The sequence below is a fragment of the Colossoma macropomum genome, unplaced genomic scaffold (genome assembly GCF_904425465.1).
Source record: "Colossoma macropomum unplaced genomic scaffold, Colossoma_macropomum, whole genome shotgun sequence".
Taxonomy (NCBI): Eukaryota; Metazoa; Chordata; class Actinopteri; order Characiformes; family Serrasalmidae; genus Colossoma; species Colossoma macropomum.
The window spans coordinates 21604924-21619193 of NW_023494788.1; the positions used below are offsets into that span (position 1 = coordinate 21604924).

Here is a 14270-nt window from a genome sequence, read left to right on the forward strand (position 1 = left end):
TTATTCCTCCTCCTGTGCGCGCACCTCTTTTTCTCTCTACTGCGTTTGAAGTGGTTTATCTCTTTTTCGCCTCCAGCCAAAATAACAGCAGCTTATTAACCTCGATTAGCCCTGGCAGTTTAGCTATTCTCTCCTCCTCCTCCTTTATTCCCTTCTTTCTGTTCTTTTCCGACACTCTCTGTTTCAATCTAAATCATAAAAACGCTGTACACAAATCATTTCATTAGAATCGTAAAGGTCAGAAACTAGAAATCTCATACACACACACACCACCACGTCCACACGGTAACGCTGCACACACACACACACACACACACACACCGACACGCCCTCTCCTGACTTTAGGTTGCAGTAATTATTCTCGGCTTATAGTCAGTAGTTTGATGAGAAAGAATGAGTGGAAAAGTTCAGCAGCTGATTTCACATCCAAGGACACACACACACACACACACACACACATACACACACACACACACACGCACGCACCCACACACACACACACATACACACACGCATACACACACAGGCCTTCAAGATCTTCTCATAAAACTCAGCACAGAGTGAAAAACGTGCTGAAAAAGTGATGCACCTATTTGATTCATTTTCACATTAATCAGTTATTGACAAAAGTAAATAATTTGTGCTATAACTGTGTCAATAAAGTGTTAATGTGCACAATTGAACCAAGAAAATTCAATGTAGTGCTGGCCGGTACATAGTCATATGCAAAAGTTATGGCACTACTGGTAGGTCAAATGACATGTTTTGTTAAGAGAAGACATTTTAATGCACAATATATTGGGAAAAAACATAAAATGTACGCTGTGCAAAAGTGGCACATTTTATTTTTTATTTTTTCCAACATGTCAAACTCAGCAAATAAATATTAATTGTGTACTATTTGCAGGAAAAAGCCATATTTAAGTGTGTTCTCTGTAGAGGATGTGTTCACTTATTTTAACTTAGAAAATCAACAAAATATGTCATTTGACCAAACCTTTTTGCACACGACTATCATTTATACCGGTATACCATTGTATTGGCACACCACTATGTGACATATAATGATATTAAGTACATAAAATAGCTGTGTCACTGTTGCCAAGCAGTTTGCCTTTAGTGATTTTAATCTGTCATCTGCACTTTAGTCAAGATTTCCAGCATCTGACAGATCTCACCCAACTGAAATACAGGCCGTTTACTGGCTGCTTCAGATCATTTTGAAAGAACAGTTCAAAATACATAAAATAAAAGAAACAGTAAGTTTCCTTTCTGTAAATCGCATACTGTTTGGGTAAGCCCTGAAATGGCCTGGGCCTGTTTTATTATACACTTCTATAACCTAAGAATAGCTCAACTAGTTTGCATTGAAGTCGTAGTTAGTGAATAATAAGGCTCCGTATGTAAAAGGCCTGGTGTGATTTTAAGAGAAGAAAGTGGAGGGCAAAAAAACAGCTCAATCAAAACAGGTTCGTTAGGCATTCGGTAAACATAAACATAAACTCTCAGTAAGAATGGCTTCAACTTTATTAGTCATATTAGCGCTAAGTTAAATATCAGCTGAGACCACGATGTCATTATTAATTTGGAAAGTATCATGATATTGAAATTCATCAATGTTGCCAAAGCCAGAGGTCAGGAACCCATGAGCCATTTTTTTCCTTTCAACGAAAATCAAAAAACTTTGGGAGCCACAACATTTCATGCCCATTTTACAATTTTGGCTGTAAATATGTCTCAGTATGTGCTGATGTGCTAGTATAGGCTAAAAATATAATATAAACGAAAACGCAAAGGAAAAGTAGAGTCATTTTTTTGTAAAATGTTTCTCAACATTCGATTTTTTACGAGGCTGAAGTCAGCTTCTCCAGCTTCTTGTTTGAACTTTCCCGTTTGACCTTAAATGATGCCAGGATGTAACTCCTGCACCATTTAAAGTAAAACGGGACAATTCAAATGAGAAGCTGACTTCAGCTTTGCGAGTTTTTAGTGTTTCAAAGTTTATTGCTGTAGACTCACTACACTCACTAGAGAGTGATTATAAATGCAAATAAGTCCATTCGTCTCCAAATTATCAATGTTCGTCTTGAATCTTTCTCTTTGCCGTTTCGTTAGCTACTAGGTAGGTGAGATTGTTGTCTCTGTTGTTATGGTGATCAGCAGTCTGCACGCCAACCTTCAGGGTTAAAGGTTGGAGATTCAGTTCTACGTTAACTCCAGCATTTAAGACCATTTATTTAAAACTGTGTTGAACGATCAGCTGAGCTTTATTTTATTGCAAAGGAGGATTATTTTATTTTTACCTAAAAATCGAATTCTGCTGTGGAGCCACACCAGGGCGGTAAAAGAGCCTCATGCAGCTCCGGAGCCGCATGTTGCCGACCCCTGACCTAGACCAATCCATCACATTTTTCAGTGCTACCTTCGTATATAAATGACATGTTTTGTTGATTTTCTAAGTGAAAATAAGCTAACAAATCCTCCAATTTATACCCTTAACATCCCAGTTTTATTCCATAGAAAAGCTTATAATCCAGTAACTACAGGGTCTTCACTGCAACCTGGTTGAGCTATTCTTAGGTTATAGAAACGTTTGTCCTGTTAAGGGGTTAATGCACAGTTACTGTTATTTGCTGAGTTTGACTTATTCAACAACAACATAACATAAAATGTGGCCTGTGCAAAAGCTATGGCACATTTTATATTTTATGTGTTAGATTTTTCCCAGTATGTTAAACTCAGCAAATAAATGCCATATTTACATTTAAATGTATTATTTTCTCTTAGAAAAATCAACACATGTAATTAGCCCAGAGTGTACGTACATGAGTCCATTGTGTCAGTCAGACGCAGATCAATAAAATATATTACATCGACACATTACTTACTTTTGGCAGGAACTGTGTCGATGTGGAGCCGACTGACACATCTGAGTCAGAGATACTGAGTCTCCTACTGATATTCGCAGATACTAGAAATTCTGGTAGATCTTCTATGATCCTTGTCGTATGTTTTTGCTTATTTCCCTCAGTTTCCTTTGGTCATATGCAAAGGATGTCGTAGTTCACATTGCACTGAATTAAATAGTGCCTTGAATTAATTGCATTCAAATGTGTCAGTCGATCACAGATGAATAAAATATGTTACGTCAGCACATCAGCTTTCAGTTTACATGCTTTTGCCAAGAAATGTGTTGATGTGATATATTTTACTCGCGTGCAACTGACACATTTGAATCATGTAAATGCTGTGCACTGTTTTTTCACTGTGTTTTGGTTGGCGAGAGCGGCTGTAAGGGAACAAGGTGGCTGAGTATGCTGTAAACACCATTCTGAAGCTGGCTTTTCTGTCTTAATAGAGAGAGCGCTGGCATGTTTGCGTAACCTTTGAAGTCTATCCCTCCGAAAAAGCCATCGAATAATGAAGCTTATTAGAAGGGATTTGTGTGTGTGTGTGTGTGTAGAGTCGTTTCTTGCTGTAAGGGGTAAATAGGACTGTGCAAAAGTCAGAGACCACCATTCATTTACTTCATTTTCAGCTGAAATAACCATTAACTACAAGTTCCCTGTTTTTCAGAAGATGTCTGAGCAGATTAGATATAAAGTTATGCACTCAGCATAAGAAAAAGGAAAGACAAAATTGAAAATAATTAAAAGCTACAGAGAAAATGTGACTCCTAACAACAACGTCTAAGACTTGGTAGACACCAAAACTATCCCCATCAGATAAACAGCACTTAAACCTTTCATCTTTGAGAGAGAGGAGAAAATCAAGCTGCTTCAGATCTGAAAACATCCACAGGTGTTTCTGTCCATCCTTCCACTGTGAGAAGACGAGTCAGTGCTATGGGTCTGAAAGGATGTGTAGCTGTTCAAGAAGAACCTCACTGAGAAAAGGTGACAGATACATCAAACAAAGAAGCTGAACAATGGACTGACCACCCCAGAGTCCAGACCTCAACATCACTGAATGTGTTTAGGATTACTTGGATTATGTGAGGCAGAAAATGCAACCAACTTCTAAGACTGAACTGCACAAAAACTGTAATGAAGGTGAAGAGTGAACACATGAAATACTGAAAATACTGATATTATATTTAGTTGTGAAAGGTGAAAAAATAAAAAAAATAAAATCTGTACTTTATGGTCACTTTGACTGGAAATGAAATAAATGAAGGGTGGTCACTGACTTTTGCACAGTAGTGTATGCAGTTGCTTAGGACCTAAGAGCCACCAGGGGGCCTACGAGCATGTAGGTTTTATTTATATATATATATATATTTGTTCACCTATTTGTTAAACATATACAGGTTAGTATATTTTATTTGCTCATTAGTTATTTATAATTTTATTACCTTTACTCTAGCATTTATTAAACTTTTTCTTCTGGATCAAAAATAAATAAATGTAATGAGAATCAATAATAATGATGAATAATGATGGATTTTTCTTTGTACCATAATATCTTTGTGTGAAACATGGCATCTGGCATGACATGCTCTTTTGAGCGTTTCATTCAGTGATACACGTAGGAAGGAATGAAACATGGTATTATTATAATATAATGTTAAAATACTTTTAATATGTAACAACTGTGTTTTTTCTGATGCACAGTGACATAATCAAAAATCAGAGGACGAAGGCCAAAAGTCATTCAATTCTGATGGAAGATTACAGGAACACAAGAATTTTGTCTTTTAAATAATGTGATACATTCTTAGCTGAAAAGCGTTCTATATAATACATATGCTATGTAGAAAAAGTTTGTAAAAGGTTCTTTGAAGAACCATATACAACAGGTTTTCCATTATAGAGAAGAAACACTTAACTGTGAAAAGAACAATTTATGCATTCGAATAGTTCTTTGAACGTTCACAGTAGTTAAAGAGCTACTTTTCAAGGCTGTATGATGAAACATGCTTAATACGACCTGGGATATGAAACACAGGGTAAAAAAAGGTCAGTTTTCCTTTCAGGTTGACTTTTCATCTTTTGAATACAAAAAATATGATTCGGGTTATTCGGGGGGGCAGGTAACATGTCTCTTAGGGCCCCCGAATGTTAAGCAACAGCCCTGTGAGTGAAGGAGGGAGCCTGTTTGGGCCGACAGCTGGCAGCAATGATATGATGTCAAACGGGCAGATCAATAAGTTATGCTTTCCCTCGTTCTCTCCATCACACAGACACACAGACACACAGACATAGGAAGATATACTTTCACTCTCAGCCTGATTTGTTGTTGTTGCATTAATGTTTAGCAGATGAGCGCTGACAATACCTTCATACTGCAATATCATAAAATGTGCTACATATTTCATAGCACATCAAATAATGTTATATGGGCCATATGACGGGCTGGTCAAGTCTGTACACAAAGAGCCTAGTGTTTGTGTGTGTGTGTGTGTGTGTGTGTGTGTGTGTGTGTGTGTGTAGAGAGAGTTAGGGTCAGGGTCGATGTTGTGTGTGTCTGTGTACAGTTAAAGTGGAGATTTATGTGCAGTCTGCACTCAATCAAACGTGCATTCCTTCACTAACTCAACACACACACACACACACACACACACACACACACACACACCAACGCGTAGAACAGTAACACACTGCGCACTCTAGCGCTGTGTATCAAGCACCCACATGCACTAAACATCATGTAAAGATAGATCTCATTAGATGTGCTCAGGCTCCCAGTGGAAGCTGCTGGGGTTCAGTTTGAAATTCAAATTGATGGCGTTTGGCCCGGAATGCCGTCAGCTCTGCCAGCGAACATCAAAACAAAAGCAGGAGGAAAAAAAAGACAATAAAACCTGCATTTACAACAAAACCTCGCTTCTTTCCCTCCTTCCCTTAAACCCATTCGCCTCTCCATCCCTTCTTTTCTCAAACTCTTTTTTTTCTCTCCAAGTCCTTCTCCGGCCATGCCCCCCCCTCTTCCTCTCTCAACCTCTCTCTCTCTTCTCTCTCTCTCTCTCAACCTGTCTCTCTCTCTCTCTACCTCTATTTACCTCTTTCTCTCTTTCTTATCATTACTCCCTCTCTTTTTCTCATCCTCTCCTCTTCTCAACCTCTCTCTCTCTCTCTCTCTGTCTCCCTCGTTCCTTCTTTCTTTCTTCCTTTCTTTCCTTCTTCCTTTCTCTCTCTCTCGTTTTCTTGTTCTTGTTGGCTCTTTCATTCTCCCTCTCTTTCTGTCTCTCCTTCTTTTTCCTTTGTTTCTCTCTCACTCTCTTTCTCTCTCTGCCTCTCTAATTTTTCATTTTTCTTTTTATCACTTTTCTTTTCTTTTTCATTTTCTCTCCACTTTCTTTCTTTCTTTTTCTTTCGTTCTTTCTTTCTTTCGATCTTTCTTTCTTTCTTTCTTTCTTCTCTCTCTGTCTTTCTTGCTCTCTCTTTCTCTTTATTCTTCTTTTCTGTTTCTCTTTATCTCTCTCTGTCTCTCTTTCTTTTTCCATCTCATTCTCTCTCTCTGTTTCTCTCTCTCTCTCTTGCTCACTCTCGCCCTCCCCCCTCTCTCTCCTTCACTTGCTCTCTTGTAGGTCCTTTTACCTCTCTAATTACCTTTCTTTTCCCTCTCTTCCTTTTTTTAATTATCTGCCCCTCTTCCCCCTCTTCGTTCTTTTTCTCTTTTTTTTCCATCTTCCGCACTCGAGTTTCTATTAACTCCTGACACGGCCCCTCTCATCACAATAAACACAGAGAGAGAGAGAGAGAGAGAGCCATCCACTTATCCAGTCTGTCCAAGAAAACAGGGTAAGAAGGAAACAGAAAGAGTGGAGAGAAGAAACACTCAAGAGATAGATAGAAAAAGAGAGAGAGAGAGAGTGGAGGGAGTTGGTAAAGCGAGGGGCCATGTTAATTTGGGAAAAATGTAAACAGCATGTGTAACTGTTCAAACCGTGACCAACTCATTTTATATCATTCCCCTGTGCGCTCTCCCTCTCTCTCTCTCACTCTCCCTCTTTCTCTCTTTCTCTCTCTCTCTCTCCCTCTCTCCCTCTCTCTCTCTCTCCCTCTCTCTCTCTCTCCCTCTCTCTCTTCCCTTTTAGAGGGAATCTGGCCTGCATTAACCCCCTCTCTCTCTCTTTCTCTCTCTCTCTTTCTATCTCTCTCTTACTCTTCTACCCCCTCTCTATCACTCCATCTTGCCATCTATCTCTTTAAAACTTCAAGCTAAACTCTACCTCTCTTACACGTGCTCTCCTCCCTCCCTCCATTCTCCTCCTTCGCCCTCCATCTTTTCTCTCCAAGCCCAATGTGTTGTTGCCCAGCTTTGCGTGGGTATAAATGCTAATGTGTGGATCACAGACAGCTGCTAATAACAGCCCTGCTTCACTCGTCAAAACCGCGCGCGTGAATTTGAGTATGTTTGTCAGTGTGGTCTGTGTGTGATCGCTATGATGGATTAAGCGTGCATGTGTGTGTGTGTGTGAGATTGTTTTCATACATTTTCAGGATGAAAGTGTTCTGACTTTGTAAAAAAAAATACAGAAAAAATAACCTAACCTGCAATATCAGGACTAACAAACAAAGCTGAGGCAGCAGGGCCGTTTCTTTTAGTTACTGAGGTAACTGTCAGGATTAAGCTCGGGAAAAAAAAATTACCTACAGTTATAAACTTTTTAGACCATATATATTCATAACTATATGCAATTTTTTTTTTCCTGAGCTTAATCCCAACAGTTACCAGTTAAATATATACATGCATGTACGTATGTATATATCGCTGGTGTTGGAAGAAAACCTCGTATCTCCAAAATGACAACTTTACAGGAGAAGGAAAAAACCTACTTTACTTTTAATGTAAGTCAATGGAACCAGACTTTTTTCCAAGTCATTTTGATTCATTTATTTTAGTCCATTCATCATGAAATTTACATACAATGTAAAGGGTAACAGGTATTTTCAAATTCGTCAAACGTCAAAAATGGAGGTTTTGTTCCAACAACAGTACACACACACACACACACACACACACACACACACACACACATATATATATATATATATATATATATATACATACCATTCAAAAGTCTTAGACACTAGTTGACATTTTGTAAGCTAGTTTGGAGAACAAAGTTCCAGAGTTCTCCTGGACGCCTCCAGCCATCATACAGATTTATTAGATTCCATTACCAGCATGCTTTAATTAACATAATGAAGCGCTAATTAGCCAAACCAGGTGTTGGATGACAACCACAAGAGAATACTGTGCTGCTATGAGAAGAGATCTGGGTTAAAACGGTTAAAAAAATAAAATTTTAATCTTATTATTTAACATAGTCTGAAAATACCAGCAGTACTTTACATTGTGTGAAAATGTCATGACAGACAGATCAATAGAGATGGTTTAAATGTCTTAAAATGAAGTCTTGTTACATTAACACACATTGAAAGATTAATGTTTTTTCATTCTCCTTGTTACCTTTACCTTTTTATAGATACAGTTTTGTTCCAGTAGCGATGATGAGAGATGACCGTATACACTATACAACTGACACATTACACCGCTGACGCTCTCGCTGCTCTCTCTGCTCTCTCTGCTCTCCTTCATCCTTCTGAATTAACTATATGTAAATAAGCTGAGTGGCAACCAATCAGATTGTTGACGAGTGGCGAGGTAACTGATTATGTCTCGCTGAGATTCTATACTCAAAACGCACACAGAGCGGAAAATAAACAGGTTGAAAAAAAGTTTTAAAAACAATATTAAGCTGCTAACATTGCTTGTTTTGTAGCAAGTGCCCACCAGTTTGTGAGGGAAGTGATTTAAAATATATAATATATAAAGAAATATAAAAAACATAAAATAAAAATACAAAAACAAACACATGCCTTTACTACACTTAGTTCAAGTTTATGTACACATACACAACTACTTATTATATATATATTACTACTTATATATACTTATACTATATACATAAGTAGTAATTAAACAGTCCTGAAATCTGAAGCCCCCTCAGTACGACCACAATACCGCATCCCTGCTTACATTAGACCCACAGTTCTGGTATGGTATAAAAACAAATGTGTGTGTTTGAAATAGAGGGAAATAAAAAAGCAGAGAAGAGAAACTGAGAGAGGGGCCTGAGAGAGAGACAGAGGAAGTGTGTGTGTGTGTGTATGTGTGTGTGTGTGTGTGTGTGTGTGGTGAGTCTGCTGCTTTGTTTTAGTGTAAATCGCATCATTTCGTCACACTCTCATCCTCCTTTTCACAGACATGCTTCCCAAAGGACAGGTGGTGTGTGTGTGTGTGTGTGTGTGTGTGTGTGTGCGCGTGTGTGTGTGCGCGTGTGTGTGTGTGTGTGGGAGTGTGTGTGTGTGTGTGTGTGTGTGTGTGTGCATGTGTGTGTGGGAGTGGGTGTGTGTGTGTGTGACTAACATGAATCATGTACTTTCTCATATCAGTGTCAGTTAACAAGACAAGGGTGACCCTCCACCTCTGACCTCCAGCCCATTCCCACTGCAACTGTGCATGCAATGCACACGTGTGTGTGTGTGTGCATGTGTGTGCGTGTACGTTCCATTTTAAGTTCTCTTTTATGGGTCAAAATGAGTGTTGGCACAACACAAAAATACACAAAACCAAATCAATTTCATGAGAAAAATGCAAATATCATGCAAATTTAAGTTTTATTACTGGGCCCAATTCATGGAATACAACATTTTTTAAATAAAAGACTTTGATCGAAGACTTCAAACATGATCAAACATGGGTAAACTTTCAAAATGAACCATTCGCTCCCAAATCCATGTGGTCCATAAATGGAAACTAACGCTGTGTTTCAGTGGTGTCCGGATGTGCACTCTCCGGACCTCCGTACTTTCATTTTTCCGTGTGGTGGGCCGATCTTTCAACAAGCACCCAAACAGAGTGAAGTCATATTCACTAGTTTACCGTCAGGTATATACAACTTCCCGATCAGCAGCATAAGTTTTGAACTAACCCTGTTTGTGATGTCACAAAAACCAGCGCATTCATGTACAACCACCAATTCGGCCTACAGCAGTTTAGCCCCTACATTTGTGTTGATGTTATAAGTGTATTTGAGCCAGAACTGCTTTTTGAATGGGGCAGCCAATCAGAACAGAGCTCATTTACATGTGTTGTCTTAAAGGCGCAGTAACAAAACCAGCCTGTTTGGTTCTAAGGGATAAAGAGAACGTGGAAAATGGTCATGTGAAAATGAGTTATGACTGTTTTTAGAACATAAACCCACAAAAATGTTATAAGCGGGACCTCAGGGGGGGGAAATAAAAAAACAAAATACAAGAAAAATGCCGAATATCAGCCCTTTAAAAAGACTAATAGAGCCTAAAGATAGACTTCTAGTTGCAGAGGATGTTGTTTGCGGTAAACAGAGCACCATTTATCTACAGTAATACACAGCGTTCAGTTTAAAACCCTTATAAAGACAATAATGCGTGCTTCCTGCTTCATAAAGCTCCCTAATGCTGCTTAGTTTTCAGTCTGCTGAGTATTCAGTTGTAAACTGTGGTCGGGTTGATGAAAACAAGATAAAACATCAAAAACGTCTGAATCAAAGCTCATAATCATATCCGTAAATCATTCTCATCTGCCTTTTTAAATGCTGCGCATTTAAATGCCGTGCAGTTTGTGTTCCATGAAATGAAATCAGCACTGGGCAATGGAAACAAAACTGTATTAAGCCCTTATTACTCTGTTATTAATACAAAAGCTTATTATTCAGTAGTTTAAACTTTATAATATAGCTAGATCTGAAAATATTAGAAAGATCTTCACAAAGATGACTGTTCAAAAGTAAAAAATGGAACAAAATGACACTTTCAGAGGTTGTTTTTGGCCTTGTGATCCAGCATATCCAGTGGTCAGACTGTTTTACCTAAAAAATATGAACTGATATTTCAATTACAGCCATATTTTTATACAAATTGTACCGTTGCAGTCGGGGCAAAACCTTGGGCCTCCAAAAAAGTAACTTAACAGACGAAGGAAAATCGCTCTTGAAGTTAACGGAGCATGATTTATTTCCAAGGTTTTGTTCCGAACACCAATGATATGTTTTATGTTGATATCTTTTTTTAAAACTGACTTTTTGTCCTTATTAATGACTAAACTAGCTATTTTTGTGGTTGCAAAGACACATAAACTATACAATAACAATGAAAATAGCAAGAAGAGGAAGAAGATAAAGTGCACCAATAATAGCCATTGTAATAATTACATTACAATTGCTATTATTACAACAAGAGTCATTGTAATAATAGCACTATTAACAATAATAATCCAAGCTGGCCAGAGAAGCTCCAAACCACCGTCAAGTTAAAGTGTAGTCATTAAAATAATGACTGAAGTAGGAGTAAAAGAAGCCGAGCGAAAGACAGCGTGAGTAAAGTATCCGGTCCAAAACTCCTCAAGTGCCCTTTAGAACTGCAGTGGAACTTCTTAGTGCATCCAGCATCTATCAGTGAAGAAGCTGAAGCCTGTTAGACTCTATTCTTCTCTGTTTTGGTTCATTTAGGCCACAAAATAAAATGCTAAAGCTCCAAAGTGAGAGATGTGAGCGACAGCGAAGCGGCTCAGGAGCTCAACCAACAGACCAGAATGCAATCAAAGCCAAAAGGAATTAGAAGCTAAACTTGAACTAAGATGGAAAAAAGCCTTACAAATCCACTGTTCACGGTTCTAAGACCATTGCTTTTACTACGGAACCCTCGGAGAAGCACTTTCCTTTTAAGTCCGTACTTAAGTACATTGAACTGAGGAAATACAGCTACAGTTCAAAAAGGATTCAAGCGTTCTTTAGTAAAAGAAATAGTTACATATAGAACCGTGAACTTTAAAAGAACCGCTTGAATGCATAAATGGCTCTTTACATGGTTACACTGTTCTCTGTGATGGAGAACTTGTTGGCTCTCTAAATAACCTTTTCAAAAATGGTCCTATATTGCACCAAAAAGGGTTCCACTATTTGTTGCAAGCCACAGAAACTTTTTTGTTCTACATGGAACCATTTTTGTTAAGAGTTCACAGTGTTTTTTAATATGGTTCTTCAAAGGTTCTTTAGTTAAGGCAGTGATAATATATAGACCCGTGAACATTCATAAAACCATTTGAACGCTTAAACGGTTCTTTGCATGGTTATATGGTTCTCCTCTGTGATGGAGAACGTGTTGCATATTGTTATTTAAAGAACACTCTTAAAAATGTTCCTACGTAGAACCAAAAGGGTTCAAAATCTTTTTTGCTCCTACATAGAACCGTTTTGGTCAAGACTTTGACTTAAAAATGGTTCTAAAGGGCTTCTTTAATAAGGACAATGGTTATATATAGAACCGTAAACATACATAGTACCATTTTAATGCATAAATGGTTCTTTGCATAATTAAATGGTTCTTAGCTATGTTGTATATTTGTTATTTGAAGATTTGTTCTTAAAAAAAAATGTTCTATTTAGGACCAGAAAGGGTTCTACTACTGTTAGTAGATCATTTCGGTACTATGTAGAACCCTTTCGAGTATCTTAAGCCACATCTGATAATAATCATAATAAATATTGGTAGTAAAATATAAATATTATTTTTATTGATGGTCTAAAAGGGGTGAGTTCTTACCTTCGCAGCGTCTCATTCTCTTCAGTCACTCGTCAGAAGTCCGAAGTTTGGTTCTCCAGGAAACTTATGGATCGGAATTCCGCTTGAGCACAAACTCTGTCAGCCTCACAGACACTGTTTAGTGTAGACAACACCATCAGGTTTGTCTTCTCAGGCAGCAGCGGCCGGGTTTTAGTCCTCTGAGCGGATTTCCTTTGGCCAGGTGTTCCAGGTGTGTGAGGATGAGGATGAGGTTGAGGATGAGGATGAAGACGAAGATGAAGAAGATTCTGACACGCGCCACTTGTGTGAGTGGAAGTGAGTGAGTGAGGGAGAGAGAGGGTGAAGTGGTTTTATAAGCAGGGCTGAAGGCTCTGCCCCTCCTCCCCCACCTCCTCCTCCTCTTCTTTTCCCTCTCTTCTCCTCCTCCCCAATCATTCTCTCCATTCTCTCTCTCCTACTCTCCTCCTTTCTCTTTCTTTTCTTTCTGTCCTCCACTTCTATTCGGTGAATCACCGTCTAAAAAGTTTTTAGAGCTGGAAGCTGACTGAGTGCAGCCACGAGACTCCAAACCACAAAGTGCCGGGAGGGATTATTATCAGAAATTTAATCCATCATCTACTACACTGTGTTTCATCTCATTAAGCCTTAACAGATTAATACACAGAACAAGACTGAGATTTAAGCTATAAGGCCAAAGGTAGCCAGAGATCTCTGCTAATGAGAGAAGCTTGTATGCAGCTTGTATAATCTCTGTAGAAATGCATTGTCAATAGAGTGGGATGATCTGGAGCAGCCACACATGAGCCTGAAGTCATCATACCCAATGGCAAGCGTTGTTATAATGCCCCCCGGCATTGGGCTGTGAAGCAGTGGAACTGCATTCTCTAGAGTAATGGAGCTCAATTCAACTTTTGGGATTGGCTGGAGTGATCCGGAACTGATCATCCAACATCAGTACCTGACCTCACTAATGCTCAATCAAATCCTCACAGCAATGTTTCAACATCTAGTGTGGCCCTCTCAGAAAAGTAGAGGCTGCTACTGCAGCAAATCCTTGATTCTAGATGAAACGTTGGTGGCTACAAGTTTTGGGACAAATAGGGCTACATGGATTAATCTTGGATTGACTCTCAGTGTCAATGGAGAATTGCCATTGGAAATTCTTCCTGGTCTAGATTAGGTTTAATTCTAGGTCTAGGAAACTGGCCCAGAGTGTATTTGTAAACTAGTATTTATCATTATTCATTGAGGTACAAAAGATGCGCTCGAGGAACTTTTAGAATAATTTAAAGAGACTCAGTACGTTCTTCTCTGATGCCTCACGTCTCTGGTATTACCTTAAAGGACACTTAGATGAGTCAAATTTTCCACTCCACGTCTTTACCTGTCAATCACATTTCGCGTAGATCGAGAGAGAGAGACTAGTCTTGGACCAAACAGCAATGCCAATAGTGTTTCGCCGTTTTAAATCTTACCGAGTCTAAACTCAATCTGGAAAGCTGGCACTAAGTGCACTAAGTGCTTGGTATGTGAATGCTGCCCACCTGTTGATCACAATTTCTACACTTTGTCGCCCTCTAGTGGCCGCCGATGTTGTCTACAGCAAGAAAAACTCGAATCGTTGGTGTGTGAGTGTGTGTGCGTGTGTGTGTATATGGGGGTGGAAGCGTAGAAATTAAGTCACGTGTAGTTAAT

At 38.8% G+C, this 14270-nt stretch overlaps 1 protein-coding gene across 1 annotated transcript in view; it reads right to left on the bottom strand.

Moving 5' to 3' along the window:
• clcf1 (cardiotrophin-like cytokine factor 1) overlaps positions 1 to 13011 on the bottom strand; it is a 28398-nt gene extending 15387 nt beyond the window's left edge. Inside the window, exon 1 of the mRNA XM_036567732.1 lies at positions 12594 to 13011. Coding sequence (XP_036423625.1) covers positions 12594 to 12609 — 16 coding nt within the window. The 5' untranslated portion in view covers positions 12610 to 13011. The remainder of the gene's footprint in view (positions 1 to 12593) is intronic.
• Positions 13012 to 14270: the final 1259 nt, after the last annotated feature.